Source organism: Monopterus albus, unplaced genomic scaffold (assembly GCF_001952655.1).
Source record: "Monopterus albus unplaced genomic scaffold, M_albus_1.0 scaffold447.1, whole genome shotgun sequence".
In the NCBI taxonomy this organism is placed as follows: Eukaryota; Metazoa; Chordata; class Actinopteri; order Synbranchiformes; family Synbranchidae; genus Monopterus; species Monopterus albus.
The window spans coordinates 151,917-167,987 of record NW_018128327.1 but is presented as its reverse complement, the minus strand read 5'-3'; the positions used below and the strand labels follow the sequence as shown (position 1 = coordinate 167,987).

General features: G+C 39.7%; 1 protein-coding gene across 2 annotated transcripts in view; it reads left to right on the top strand.

Annotated features, from left to right (window-relative positions):
• LOC109952266 (anoctamin-1-like) overlaps positions 1 to 16,071 on the top strand; it is a 58,086-nt gene that overhangs the window by 9,377 nt on the left and 32,638 nt on the right. For both annotated transcript variants that reach the window (XM_020587253.1, XM_020587254.1), the window contains exons 3-13: positions 2,025 to 2,123; positions 2,391 to 2,542; positions 3,141 to 3,195; positions 3,611 to 3,659; positions 5,314 to 5,372; positions 5,635 to 5,676; positions 6,875 to 6,939; positions 7,214 to 7,348; positions 10,478 to 10,638; positions 10,868 to 10,950; positions 15,418 to 15,429. In XM_020587253.1, coding sequence (XP_020442909.1) covers positions 2,025 to 2,123; positions 2,391 to 2,542; positions 3,141 to 3,195; positions 3,611 to 3,659; positions 5,314 to 5,372; positions 5,635 to 5,676; positions 6,875 to 6,939; positions 7,214 to 7,348; positions 10,478 to 10,638; positions 10,868 to 10,950; positions 15,418 to 15,429 — 912 coding nt within the window. The remainder of the gene's footprint in view (positions 1 to 2,024; positions 2,124 to 2,390; positions 2,543 to 3,140; positions 3,196 to 3,610; positions 3,660 to 5,313; positions 5,373 to 5,634; positions 5,677 to 6,874; positions 6,940 to 7,213; positions 7,349 to 10,477; positions 10,639 to 10,867; positions 10,951 to 15,417; positions 15,430 to 16,071) is intronic.

Sequence of the window (16,071 nt, the reverse complement as noted above, 5' to 3'; positions counted from 1 at the left end):
TTACAAGATGGATCCACTTCAGAATGTCTTCAGCAATTTAGGAGGCAGCCAGCCAGTTTCTGTAAAACTATTTGCAGGGTTGCAACTTAGATATGTTTGTGTATCTGCTATGTAAAAAGTGTAAACTGATAATGCGGCTATGTATAAGATGTCCCAATTCCTGAATATAAATAGAAAATAATGTTCTCCAAAGCAGTGACTTGAAATGGCTGACCTGAGACCACCAGTACAGAAGATCTTTATTCCTATTTTTCTAAAATTTTGTGCAAGATGAAATGCAAACTCCCACTGTTAACAAGTACATCACCAACAGCTTTTTGATTTGGTGACTAAGTGATTAAACACACTAGGCTGAGCCCTGTGTTATAGAGAAGCTGAAAACATAATTATTAAGAGGAATAGAGAATACAGTACATTCCAAGCAAAATCTAATTTTAATCTGCACACATACATCCACACAGTGTCGCCCAGAGTTGGGCAGATGACAAAATTGTGGCCATGCCAACATGTGAATATGGCAGAATGAACTGTCCTTCAGGTAGCTGAAGCCCCATGACAGTGTCCCATTATGTACATTAATGATAATGCCTCCTATAATTCCAAACTAAAATTCATAATTAGAGCCTCACCTGAAACTGACAATGCATCTGTTCCCTCATCCGCCTGCTCTGCTTCTCTTGCCTGATGCTGTTTCCTACAGGCAAAATAATTAATTCATTGTCATTTTCATAATTTGATACATGACTAGTTATCAACCCATTTTGTTTACTCCTGCTAGCCTGTAGATAACAGAAGACAGGGTTAACTTGCTAGTTGACATTAGCTAACATGATTAAACAACCAGCATAAAAACTGGTGACACTAGATAGCTAGCAGATTTTCATTTTAAATCAACATGGCTACTGGCTAGTTAGTTAACTATCCAGCCTATTAGCTACTTAAGCTCTGGATGGCAAAAAAACTCTCTAACTTTTTTGGTGGAACAATATTATTTATAAATGACGAGGTGTAGCATGGACAAAGTTATGTGTGTTGTGGAGTGCAGAAAATAAAACAAAGGGAAAATTATATGCAAGACAAAATTTTCACCCAGGTATTTAGGTATGGACTGACCATTATCAGCACATTGACCGACAGCTATTGCCTCCTCCCTGTCTGAGAGCAAATACAGCATTTGTGGGGAGGTGGCAGTGGTGCGGTGGGTAGAGCAGTTGTCTCCCAACCAGAAGGTTGAAGGTTTGAATCTTTGTGCCAGCAGTTCATGTGTCGAAGTATCCTTGGGCAAGACACTGAATCCCCCGTTGCCCCCGATGGTTAGAGCCATTGGTTGAGGTGATGCCATCGGTTCTGTACCGGAAATAAATTCCTTGTGTGTAACATACTTGGCCAATAAAGGTGATTATCCTAACATCAGCTTTTAGTCAGTCAAATGCTAGATATAGATGTAGCCTCAGGAAGGGCCCATCATAATGATCTAATATGACTTCACTCCAAAGCTAATATGAAAGAATTTGCTCAAATATTGGTAGGGACATTTCTGTCCTCCCAAAATACTGGGAACAGCTGTTGTCAGTGCACTGGCCATGTTAGCTCCTGCAGGTCATGTTTACAACCCTCTCTGCACTGATTCTTCTTCACTTCTGTGAATGGCCGCACCACAGAAGTAAATTTGCTAGGCAGGTTTTAGTCGAACTGCTCCGTACATTAAGAGGCAGGTCTTGGCTGGGCACAAGTTGTGAGTGTCTTTAAGCCATTTTAGTTGATATAAAAATGTGCAGCAGTGCAACGTACATCTAAAACTGAATGTCATTCTGGTGTCTTTCTCTAGCCATGGTCCACATTGCTCAGTGGGCTGTCTACAGTAAACATGTGTGCGAGTACTTGCAATGTTTTTGCTTTTCCCAACTGGTATGTCAATTTATACATTATTGCAAGGTTGTATTAATTATTTTATATGTTTTTCTTTTATTCTCAATGATGTCAAAACATATGTGAGTTGTATTTGTATTTTATATGACTCCTAGGCCAAGATTCCAGGGGTGGGCTTTTTGAAGATTCATGCTCCCTGGAATGTTCTTTGTCGAGAGGCTGAATTCATGAAGCTAAAGATGCCCACTAAGAAGGTAAGACATTCGCTCTCTCGGCCTATGTCTGGGTAAAGAGGCCACTTCTCTTTTATGACTTTATTCAGGTTACCCAGCTTTATTACTACCTTTCTGTATGTGTGCTGTGTTTGTTCCAAACAATGTACTCATTCATGTTCAGGGTTCAGGAAATGCAACAACTTAACTACATTTCCCAGTAGCAGTTGTTGACCTTACTTTTTTCCTTAGTATTACTGTAGCATAACCAAATGCTACAACGTGTGTATGTTTTGTGGGGATTCCTAGGTGTTTGAAATCAAGAATTCAAGCGGTGTTACGGAGAAGATCAGCTCTCTGGTCAGTAAAGTTCTGGAGCCACTCCACCCTCAAGTTGAGGAACATCAACCCAAGAACATCAAACATCTGTCACACACTTTCTGCAGAGAAAAACAACACCTGTAAGTACACCACTAATATTTTGATGGAAAAGTTGGAAACTTTTGGAGCCTGTCATAATGAGTGTTGGCAGAGGGGTGTTTCTTACTGTGATCAGAATTTATTGTGGAAAGACTTGTCTGGATTTAATCTTGCAAACTGAGTCGAGATGTAGTTGTCTCATAAAGCAAACACATCCTATACATAGTATATTTACAGGCTGACTGGTGTTAGCCCTGTGATAGACTGGTGACCTGTCCAGGGTGGACCCCGCCTCTCACCCAGTGTCAGCTAGGATTGGCTCCAGCCCCCTGCAGCCCTATTCAAGAATAGGTAGTATAGATAATGGATGGATGGATTTATCCATTTTAAATTATTTTCTGATATAGGACCCTTAAAAAGCTCATTTTGGCCATACCAAAATCTAGGCTGAAAGGTAAAAACAAACAAACAAAACAAGACAACAAAACATCAGCATTGTGGAAATGTCATACCTGTAAGTTACTTTCAGAACTGTTGTATTACCATAGTGGTATACACTACAGTAACAGGTCTTAACTTTAACAGGCAGTAACAACAAAGACTAACAGGTGTCTGTGCTTTTGTGTTTGACCTTAACAGGTTTGACCTCTCAGACAAAGATTACTTCTTTGACAGCAAAACCAGGAGTTCAATAGTAAGTTCTTGAGTGTTACAAGACTAGACGTGTTTGTATTGTATGAGGCCTTTCAGCAGTGGCTTTACAGCCTCCTATACTGAGTGTCCCAGATTTTGGCGAGTGCTGTCACACATTGGGAAAGGCAGTCTGGGATGGAATCAATAAGAATCCAGAACTGTCAGTGGCCAGAGTGTAGTAGCTTTTACCCTCAGTCTCACAGAAGTCCTGCACCATGAACTTTCAGCATTTTGGCTCAGTTTAAACGTAAACAACTAGGGGTTTGTTGCGGTCATCATTGCTAGCACAGATTAAAGCTTTATGATAGTTTTATTATAGTGTTACACAAAAATGACCTATGAATATTTTCTGGGAATTAGTTTTTCAGCCACATGGTGATTCAAATTCTGTTCTTATGTTTTTCATTCTCTTTCAGGTTTTTGAAATACTAAAAAGAACAAAGTGCAAGGCCAAGTACAGCATGGGTAAGTCTGGATCTCTGTCTGTCTCAGTGCTTGACAAAGCTAAATTACACATGATGAGATTAACTTTGTTTTCAGTTTTATAAATCTGACTGCTCACACAGTGCTTGCTAATTATAATCCAGGTCTCATCTGCTTGTACTTTGAGTTAAACAGGAGTATTTATTTCAAAATCTATTATTTAATCCAAAGCGCTTTATCACTGTTCTTCACATTTCGTCTTGCTGTCTGACTAATAGTAAATTCATTTTTTTCCATGTCCTCTCCTTAGTGCCATTGGTCACCAGCAACCCCAACTATTATAAATTGCCAATCTTCTGCATTACGTCTTAACAAACCATTTACAATATTTAACCAAATAGATTTGACCACCCAACAGTGTAAAAATATCTTAATTCAAAAGCTAAAGTACTTCAAAAATGCAATCATTTCTACAACTCTGACAGCCTGTTGGAAAACTACAGTAACAAGATTGCTTCTGTAAATCATCAGTACAACAGTGTAGGTTCATGCTAATTTGGTATAACCTTAATTTCCAGTCTCACAACACCCCTGTTTGCTTTCTCACATGTCAACACAAAGAAATCGCTCATCTTCATCCATTGTTCCAAAAAGAACAAATTCATAACATTCAACAAACTAACCCAGAGGTGTGGAGTTGGGAGACATCAGTTAATCAGTACTAACAACTTCAATTCACTATTAAGTCTAAGATTAACATAACCAGCCACCCACTCCTCCTTTCCAGTATTGAAATCATTTCATGAAATTTTGACTTAATAAAGTCACTGACCTAAACAAAGTAATCTCTAAACTCTATAAACTGATATCTAACTGAGATACAGTAACTCAGTCCAGCAACAAAACAAAACAAAAAAAATGACCCTGCTATCTTTTCCAACCGCAACTTATGTCTTCTCTGTGATGTGGAACACAAATTTACAACTTTAAAGTATAAAACTATTCCATCCATAGTGGGATGGAATAACACAAGATGGTAAACATTGGTTTAACTGACACAGGAATTAAAATAACTGCTCAAAATGCTCTTTGACCAGTTATTTTAATGTTATGTGCACCGGCCAGCCAGTTCACTCTCTTTGGTTAGTGGTAACTGCGAGACTCTCCTGCATCGTGAGCTGCAGAATCTCACTGGTCGTATTGCCCTGCTGCTTAGAGATATCACATGAGAGGAGCTCCCAGTAAAATACAGAGATGTGCTTCTCATCTCTCTATTGACAAGAAAGCAGTGCTGCTAGCTAGAAGTCCAAGTAATAATCATTATTAGTGTTGCTGTTGTCAGTGATAGTAATCATTCATTTATTATTGTAGTGGTGTAGCCAATGATAAATGAGGAGGAGAATGATGATGATGCTGGGAGTTAATTATTTATCATTATAACCCCAATGGACAAGCTCTCTTTTTAAGGCTGCTCAGTTTATGGATACAGAATGCAGCCCCCAACTATTTCTTCTCCTTCCTTTTCCTTTCTTCTTCTTATTATCATCATCATCATCATCAAAGAACATAGATACATATATACACACTATTTTCTGTTTGTCTTCTATTTTACACGCACGCATACTCAATTACACACACAACAAGTAAAAGAATTGAGAGGCCCCGTTTTAAGACCTGTACCTCTGTTCTCTTTTAGCAGGTTTCACCAGCCTTCTTGGTAGTGGTGTCTATACAGCAGCTTACCCTCTCCATGATGTGAGTAGCACCAAACCTGACACTAATAGATTATTCTTATAGGTGATTACAGATCATGTTTATCTACTGTACTTGTGTTTTAAAGTTGTTGTAATTACAGTAGGCACATTTTTTGTAATCATGAGAAGATGGGGTGAAAAGATGCCAGCACTAGGCTATTTTAGCTCTACGTTTAATGCATCCTACATGATTAAATGCTGGTTTGCAGTGTCCAGTCAGTGTGTACAATAAGTAGCTTTAGCATTTTTCTGATATTTTTCAGGGAGATATTAATGAGGAGAATGCAGAGCCCAATGACAGGAAGGTAAGAAAGTTATTTCTAAAATTGTGGAAACCAGTCTAAAAATCTACACATGCTCATGGTCTGCATCTGCATAGCTTTACACTCATGCACATAGTGAAACACATGACTTGACCACATAATAATTTGTCACCACATACATTGTCCTGCTGCTGGATCTACTCACCACAGTGTGTATCAGACCCATGCCTAAAATAGTTTCTAAACAAACTGCTGTTTTTGGCAAAAAAGCTTTACAAAGCAAAAAAATGCCAGCACCAGATGCTGATAGCACACATGTACTGTGACACACCTATGTATCTTGTGAACATAGTGAACAAGCTCAAGAACCACAGGAGCTGGTCAAAAGCACAGTAGAGACCAAACATAGAGCTAAGGAATATTGGCCTTGATGCTTTCAGATGGCCAAAAACACTGAAATAGAGAGATAATGTTGCTCCATAACTGCTAGTGTGTAAATAAGCAACAGTTTTGCCATTTTTATATTGCACTGTAATGAGGACAACCATACTGTATGTGTGAAATGCAGTATGTCAGTATTTTGTTCACACTTGTTTCTGGTAACACTTTATTTTACAGGTCTACTTTTTCCTAATAAATTCTTTAAAGTGTCTTGCAAAGAACCATGTAGTTTGTTATTAATTACAAAAAAACAGACACAGCATTCTAAGTTACTTTCTTAGTTAGCCCACTGATTTGTGTTGACTTTATTATTGGCTTCCAGATGAATTTTCATGAAAAAAATCATTGTGTTAATGTTTACTGTTTATATATAAATTATTTTAAATGGCATTCTTTATTAATGCTGAATTGGATGATTGTTTGAAGAAAAATATAATATTTTAAATGTGTTGTTCACCTTCTGTCCTCTGAAGAAAGCCTTGTGTGTTTGCTAGCATAGCATTTAAAATTACTGGAACTGTGCCAACTCTGTTACTTTCTAATTGTACTTGTAATTAGTACCAAATTATATGGTTCCTTTCCAGGAAACCTCTTAGGAAATAATTTAGAAATAATTATAGACCTATAAAATAAAGTGTTACCCCTGTTTCCATTTCTTCCAAATGGCCAAAATATTAGATATTGCAGGTTTAGGTCAGTTACAGGCAAGGAAAAAAGAAAACTGTGCCCACCTGCTAAAAGACAAATATGGGAGTAGGTCTAGATGGTTAATGCAACTAAATACTGTTGTCTTCCCCAGCTTTTATATGAAGAGTGGGCCAACTACAGTGTCTTCTACAAGTACCAGCCAATTGGACATGTGCGGTAAGAACATATGTTTATAGCGTTATAATTTCCAATTAGTTTTCTCTCCATTTTGGTCCTCCATCCAGACTAAAAAGTTGTTTTTCTCAGTAAGGGAGCTTTTCCAGATTGTCCTGTAGTGTGTGTAAATCTTAAAACGCCCGCTTGGTGTCTGTCGGTCAGGGGCTGTGTGGCACAGTACTAGTAAATTTAACAACTCTGTACAAGTAAATCAGCACAGTTCAGATGTTCTGATGCCAACATGTTTTGTCTGACTCTTTTTTGTGTTATTTAGGAAGTATTTTGGTGAGAAGATTGGTCTGTACTTTGCCTGGTTGGGTCTGTATACCCAGATGCTGATTCCTGCCTCTCTAGTGGGGGTCATTGTCTTTCTTTATGGATGTGCAACAGTTGATGACAACATACCAAGGTAAACATGAATGCATGCAGTCTTTTGAGCTATATTAACAGGATACCTTAAAGTCAGTCAACAAAGTGTTAGTGGTCATGATTAAAAAAAAAAGAAGGCAAAATACAACTGTATTTGGAGCAGAGTGTGGATACTCGACCCTGGCCAGGTTCGGACAGAAATTTAGAAATCATGTTGGGTCTGGGTCAAACCTTAGGCTTGATGTCTAGAGCACTCAAATGTCAGTACACACAGTACAAACTCAACTGCATGAGCTCATGTCAAGTTGGGACATTATATGATATAAGCTTGTGGAGTCTGGGTTGGGTTCGGATGTCACACTCTCAGGCATGGGTCAGATTCAAACAAAAATATGCAGCCCGATCCATGCTTTAATATGGAGCAGCTCTCAAACATACAGAAGTGGGCTGTATGGTCATTTCTAAGAGTTAAGAGTTTGGAAATCCCCTCTATATGAAGCTTATAAGATGATCTCACTGGACCCCCTGTATCTGTACTGCATGTATGCAATGCACAGATAAGATCAAATAAGAATTCATCAGTGCAGCTCCCATAAGGTTGAACTATAGTTTTATTAGATAATTAAATATTAGGACTCAATATTTAACAAAAGAAGTTGCTAATGTAAACTATTTAACAGTGGAAGAGGTTAAGGAAAATAGCTGGGGATGAAAAAATGAAAAAGAACAAATTCAGAGAGGGGAAGACAAAACTAAAGGCTTGATGAATGAGCTGAGAAGCTAAGGCCTCATCTCCTTCCTCTACCTGCTTCTCATCATCCAAAGGATATTATGACACACGCTGCCGGCAAATGTTTACATCCACTGCAGACACACACCACACACACTCAGCAGAATTGTTAATGTCTCATCACAGCACACAACCACACGGTAAGACAAACCAGATCCCCTGTCCATGTGTTTCAGAAAGGTCCCGTAGTGTTCATCAGTGTCAGGAAGTTGACTGCTTCAAGGTGACTGCCACATGGAAATCATTTCAATGAGATTAACATTTAAGGAACAATAATAGCCAAATGTATCCATCTATAGCCAACATTTTCATATCTAGAAGACATCAATTAAATGTATATATCAAGCAGAGGGACAAGCAGATGAGAGAGGTAATAGTACGTAGTACAAATGTTCCTTCGGCGACCGTGGTGCGGTGGGTAGAGCAGTCGTTTCCCAACCACAAGGTTGGCGGTTTGAGTCTCGGTGCCGGCAGTCCAAGTGTCCTTGGGCAAGACACTGAACCCCCCCGTTGCCCCTGATGGTTAAAGCCATCGGTTGAGTTGGCGCCGCAGATGGCTGCCATTGGTTCTGTACCGGAAACAAATTCCTTGTGTGTGTAACATACTTGGCCATATAATTCATTCTATTCTATTCATCATTTATGCAGCCTTTCCCAGGTTATTATACTACTTATTAGTAGTAGTAGTAGTAGTAGTTCGCAGTTTTTAGTTGCACATTATGTTCCGTTTAAAATTTAATTCAAAAATTATAAACTGTTGTTTACAAAAGTGAATAGGCTAATAAATGACATAATTTATATGGGCGGCTGTGGCTCAGGAGGTAGAGTGGGTCGTTTCCTAACCGGAATGTTAGCGGTTTGATTCCCGGCTTGTCTAGTCAACATGTCGAGTGTGCTTGAGCGAGACACTGAACCCCCAGTTGCTCCTGGTGATAACACCGGTTTGTGAATGGGCAAGTAGTGTGAAAGTGCTTTGAGTGTGCTGCAATGCATAGAAAAACACTATACAGGTATAAGACCATTTATCATTTTTATCCTTATTGTACCAAAAAGGAACTGAACTGGAATTTCTGTGTACCACTACACTCCTAGTACCTCCCTATCTTCTCAGCCTGATCTCAGCAAGCTTGTCTGGCAATTAATGTTCAGGAATTTTCCTTGTGGGCCGATAAGTGTTTCTCTCAAACCGCTATACAAAGTCCATACAGATAACAGTTATTCAACAGCTGCAGTGACACTCTCGGTGCAGCCTTAACAGCTGTAAGAGCTGTTGCCAGCGCATCTACAAAGTAGATGTGGTAGCAAAACTTGAAACTTGGAGAGATGAAAAAACCCAGAACCACAAACCAGAAAAGGAACAATAGAAAAAGAAAACAGACTTGTGGGCTGACGCTAAGTGTGCAAAAGTAGTTAACGGACCATAAACTATAAACAGCTGCTGCATGTGATGATGAGCAAAGCAACAAAGAGGCAGATGCATCAGACAAATGAGTGCAGGATCTGTGCTGCTGACAGTTTGTCGTAAATAGAGATAATAAGGTTCGGGACTGGGACCTGACCCAAACTACACCCCTTCTGTTTTTGTACCATTTAAACCCACTGAAACTGTCAGGTCCGCTAGGCGCCACCTGCCTCTCTTTTGCCTTTCTCTCTCCTGCTCGCTCTTTTTGTGGGATCAGCGCCTCAACTGTGTTGCATGTTGTAATCAGTGACTTGTGGATTGTCGCGCACAGCTGGGGCACATCACTGTAATCACCCTCCTACCTTATTTATACCTTTGGCGGACGCTCTGGTGGGCGCTTCGTCATTGCCGGAGCATTAACTACTGTAACGTGCATACCCCGTAACAGCCATATATTTCATGGTATGTATTTGTACATCACTATGTTTTCCACGCTGACAGTTCCTGTGCTGTGGATCTCTCTTTGTTTTTTCCGTGAGGTTAGCTAGACATATTTTTTGTTATCCACGCTGACAGTTCCTGTGCTGTGGATTTCCGTTTTCGTTCGTCCGTCCTCATGGTTAGCCTGTCTATTCACCTGTCTGTCCTCATCCTCCTGCTCACCTTAGTCTTGCCGTTAGTTTGTCCTTGTACTGTATTCATTGACTGTTTCTTTTGTGTGTGTGTGTGTGTGTGTGTGTGTGTTCCCCACCATTAAACCTGAGTCCTACCATAGTTCTCCCTCACCCTCCTGGTGAGGGGGAAAAACCATAACAGAAACCTCCATGCTTCCAGGTCTTCTTTCATTATTCTACACCCCCTCTTTTTTTTCTAATCTTTGTGCATTCAGCAGTCCCAGTTGCTGTTTAGTGAGCTTAATGGCCACAGCTTGTAGTACAATATCTCACTAGTAGTGTGTACATGTGTATTTTTTTCAGCATGGAGATCTGCCACCCAAAGAACAACATCACCATGTGCCCCTTGTGTGACAGAGTGTGCAGCTACTGGAAACTTAGTACTGCCTGTGGAACCGCTCGGGCCAGCCACCTGTTCGACAACCCTGCCACTGTTTTCTTCTCTATATTCATGGCTTTGTGGGGTGAGTGAACGTGAATCAGCTCACTTAAAAATACACAAATACAATCAGGATCCACAGTATCAGGCTAAACCTTGTGGTCATTTGGAAGCTGTAGTCTGTGACACTATCCAATAGCCCATCATGGTGAGCAATTTTCTCTTACTAGTGCATCTGGTCACTCGATTACAGATGAACTATGTGTAGGGGTCTGCCTCTGTGTATCTGTCTAATCTTTCTCTCTGGTTCAAAGCTGCCATGTTCATGGAGCATTGGAAGAGGAGGCAAATGAGACTGAACTATGAATGGGACCTGACTGGGTTTGAAGACGAGGAGGTGAGTGATGCCCAAACCATAGGCAGCAGACAACAACACTCAGTGAGTAGATGAATAGTGAAAACAGAAAAGGACACCTGTATGAAGAGCTTCGTTAGCTTTGGTGTACATATGACTTGTTACATGTTGGCACAAATATAAAGGTGGTGCAGTTCTAATTGTGTGATCAAGAATCTGGTTTTGCTTGGGGTGTGTACTGTATCTCCTTTCCAATAAACCAATAGAGCAAATCAGATTTTCCTGTTCCTTACAATTACTTGAAACACAACAAAACATGTGGAGTTATAATATGGACTGTACCACAAGACCATTAGACCTCACCTCCAGCCTGTTCTCATTGTTACAGCTGCTGGTGCCAGGAATGTTCTGATTAAATGATATATGCCATTCACAAACAATTCAGAAAAGTGAGCTCTGGCTATTCTTGCATTAAAGTGATGTGTAGACCAAAATGACCCATTTGATGATGGGACCCTCATTCACTAGTAGGAGGTTAACAACTGTAAACCTTATTTAAGTTTGTGATTATATCCCGAGACAGGAATTTAAGTTGATAATATTCAACACTCATCTGTGGTACTCAAGAGTGTAATAAATTACTTTATTATTATACATTTTTTATTATGCCTGCATGGCGTCAACAGCCATAGCTGAAAGAATTATGTTTCTGAGTTATTCAGGAATGCTTTTAGGATCTTTATTCAGAGTTGCCACAAACATCTTGGACTTGAGGACTTTGAGGCAAAGCTCTCTATCAGTGTCCTGTAGTCCCCTGTAAAAATAGTCTCTAAATAAAAACAGAAACCCATTGGAAATTATTCATTATAATCATATATGTTTGGCAAAAACAGAAAACTTTATTTTTTATTAAATTACTATATAGGTCTGAACAGACATGCTTGTAAGCTGCAGTTTGAATGGTTCATAGTGGCAATCAATCGCTAAGGCAGTAACGCGTTTTCTTTATGTATGGTGGCCCCTAAGGACAAACCATAAACAAACAGCAGTTAAATTAGAGGAAGGAATGAGCTCTTTCACCTTGCATTCACACACTGTAGTATTTGCTATCAACAGCAGGATGTCTCTTAAAACCTCTTCACTTTCCTGTGCATTTGGAGAAATCTTAGATTACAAGGGCTTATTTCCTCAACATGGTGTAAATGATGTGTATTTGATGGCAACTGTGTTCACTGAGGCCATTTCTGGACATTACCAAACCATAGGTCAGACATGCCCCTAAGGAGTTTGGTCTTTTTATTATATTTTCTAGTAATTATAATAATCTTTAAATATTGATTGTAAATATAACTTCATTTTACTTCACCCATCTTTAGATCTACATGCACACTATTATGCCTTTTCCTAATTTTTGGAATATAATAAGGAAGAGGAGGTTGTACCCAAGGTATAAATTTCACAAAGCCACATGGCCATGACTGTCCTTGTCCTTGCATCTGGCCATGATGCCCTCTATATTTGTCATAGTTACATGGCCACAGTGGTCACTGCACCCTCATCAAATCTGAGAGAGCTCTCAACTCCATCAGATCTTGTCAAGTCCAACAGATGTGATGAGTGATCTCACCAAGTCTTTAAGGAGATTGGTGCGCTTACTGAAGTCAGGAGCACTCCTCATAAAACCTCAATGGTAGTGACATATAAGTTGCCATAATATGTTGTAGAATTGAATGTTATTCACTCTTTAACACTGTTTGGTGACATCCATTTTATGAATGGTTGGTGAACTTCTGTTGTCTAGGTTTGCTGCATCTATGCACTATTTTTAGCTCAGTGTGTGTGTCAATCAAGCCAAGGTCGCTGGGCATGAAATACTCAAGTCTGTGGGGATTCCCCTGGTGTTACTGGGTTAGCAGTTCAAGGGAGGTAATGTTCGGCAAAAGCTGTAAGAAAACTCAGCTCTTTAAAGGCTGTTATTTTCTCTGTTATAGGAAATATCACGTATGGTAAATCAACAGTACCAAAATATAAAGTGACACTGTAAGCCATTCTACATTTATTTTTAGTTTTCACTGTGCCAGAAGTCATTCTGTCATCATGATGCCAGAAAATGAAATAATTGCACCTGTTATAGTAATTAAGAGAAGTCAGACATTTTCTCTTTAATACATCCATGCTTTAACACAGTGGTCCCCAACCTTTTAATCACTGTGGACCGGTCAATGCTCGACAATTTTACCGCGGCCCTGGGGGGTGGGGGGTACGTAGGTTGTTTGTTTATATTGTTAATATAATAATAAATGTGAATCCACTGTGTTGAAATTTTTAACTCTCCATAACGCTAAATCAATGGGAGCCCTGAACTTGTTTCTCTGCAACGAGACGGTCCCATCTGGGGGTAATAGGAGACAATGACACCCGAAGTGTGTTGCTTATGTTCAGTCTACTCTGTTGTTTTGTTTTTGTTGCTGTCACTGCAGAAAAACCCGCTTCACACAGATGGGATGTCGGAGATGGCAACAGGGTTTTCAGTGCTGTGGTGGCGATCTCAGGGTATTCTGTCATGACTTTAATCCAGAACACCGGCAGAGTTGTTGTCTCGAACATACTTTTAAGGCCGCCGTCATTTGCGATCTCCAGCAGTTGATCTTCTTCTTGCACAGACCTGCTGGATTCACCTGGTTTGTTGACAAATGGGTTGCGGATCCATTCCTTGGCAGTTCGTGGGTCCTTTGTGGTTGGGAAGTAGCGCTCGAACTCTTTTATAAGCAAAGACAGGTGATCGTGCACCAGCTGGGAGAGTGAAGGCTCAGGCTCAGTCTCACCCAAAATCCCCGCTAATGTTTGAAACATGTCCAAAATGCCTCTGTTGACGCGCCGTCCCCACAAATCCAGTTTGGCTTTAAATGCAGCTACTTTATCTGCCAACTTGAAGACAGTTGTCATTTTCCCCTGAAGTGACAGATTGAGTTCATTGAGCAGGCTGAATATGTCGCACAAGTAAGCCAGTTTTGGCGCTCAAGTGACCGAGATGTAACCGAGAGAATACGGTCATTTTTCAAAATAAAAGATCGTTCAGACTCAGATAATAAATAAAACGGAAATAATTAATGATTTCTTGTGCGGCCCGGTACCAATTGATCCACGGACCGGTACCGGTCCGCGGCCCGTGGGTTGGGGACCACTGCTTTAACAGACTGACAGCTGGATCAGGGGTCATCTTATTATTCCTTGGAGTCTAAATTTGCACAGATAATACCATGTACTATAATAAAGGTGCATAGTTGCTGCTGTTGCCAATACAGCATTATGAAATATCTCTGCAGATTTCCCTTAAACAGCTCTACAAGCACATGCAGTTTAAGTTAAATCTGTATGTTGTATTTATATTGTGAACAGATCCATCAAACCATAGTTTGTAATATCACCGGTCAGACTATATACATATAGCTATACAAATACAGTACATACATGTTATTTGTCTACTGGCCTTAGTGCCCAGATTAGGGATGGCTAATGAATCCCAGTGCCAACATGGCACCGGTTCCTGTACAATTGGTTTCTTCCAGACCAAATCACAATGCAGATTTTGGTGCCTCATTTCAGTGCCACTTAAATATCTGTTGATTGAAATATTTGCCCTCTGGTGCTGTGAAATGGACGATACAGGCAACAGAAGCATCATGGCACATCATGTGCTAATGCTGTCATTACATTTATTCTGCGTTCCATTTACCTGGAGCTTGGAAGTCAGATCTGGAAATGAATGGGAATGTTTTTTTAATGTCATCAGCCTTTGTTTTATGGCACCAGAGTAAATTTCAAGGTGGAGTCCAACTCAAGCCACTTGAGAGATGAAGCTGCGCTTTATGCCTTCTCCACTCTTGCCACTTGAATCTTGTTCTGTCTCAGTATGAAAATGCAGCATTTCATTCATTAAACAATTACACTGCATCAGAATACAATCCAACAGTCAAATGTGTTGCTTACAAAATGTATCTGCATTTGCAGATTAGTTGCAGAGGAACATTTGAAGAGACAGGGTGACTGAACCAGTGGGTGATAAACTAGTAATCTGTATGTTAAGACAGTGCAGTGATACCCAGCCCTTAAACCCACGTTCCGCTCCTTGTGTTTTAATGAAGCTGTATTGACAATATCATTTTACAAAGTCCACATAACTGCGGGGTTATAACAGCAGCTGTGTGATATATCAGCTTTCAAATGAGTGTTCACAAAGATGTTTTCTTCTTCATTCTAGCATTATTTATTATTTCTTAATGTAACTTAAGCAAGTTAACCGTGTCTTTTCGGTTTTAAAATGTTTTGTGTCTCTTTATCAGTTCTTTAACACAGTAAACATGTGTTCTGAAATTAATGTATGTAATAATCAGAGTTCAAGTTATTATGGTTGTTTTTACTAACACTCTCCAAACAACTCTCCACACCCCTGCCTTCCCATCTACCTCTCTCTCTTTTTCTCTGTCTCTCTGGGTTTGTTTTTCACAGGAAGCGCTCAAGGTTTGGATACATTTATATTTCTAGATAAAGTTCTCTTTTTACCCTTTGTAACCTTCTCTGCTGCTGCCACTCTGATCAAACTGATAGTGCAACATCACACAAGGCTTATGCAATTAACTGTAAATTACAGCCTATGATTACAATTTATAAATGAAGTACAACCTAAACCATTCCCAAAAAACTCTGGAAATATAGAAAGCAACTGCACAACAACATGCAAGTTGGTTTTCATGTAAGGCTCGTTTCTGGAAAAACCTGATTATAAGTGTGAGTTATGATACTAGAGAACAATGGGCTTCATGTAATTTGCTAACTATTGCTTCTCTCTCTGACAGTCACACTGAATGAAGCCTGGAATGGATGTAAGAAACTTATATACTGCAACTAGTGATGCACAAAATAAGTCAAATAGGATAATCTTATAATACTTCTGTATGCCTATGATACATTTTTTAAGTTTTGTTTTGGAGTGAAAATTAAATTCAATTCAGTTTCATTTGTATATTACCAAATAACAAGTAAGATCTAACTATTATAATAATAATCCATCCATTTTCCTCCGCTTATCCGGGACCGGGTCGCGGGGGCAGCAGTCTAAGCAAAGATGCCCAGACTTCCCTTTCTCCAGACACTTCCTCCAGC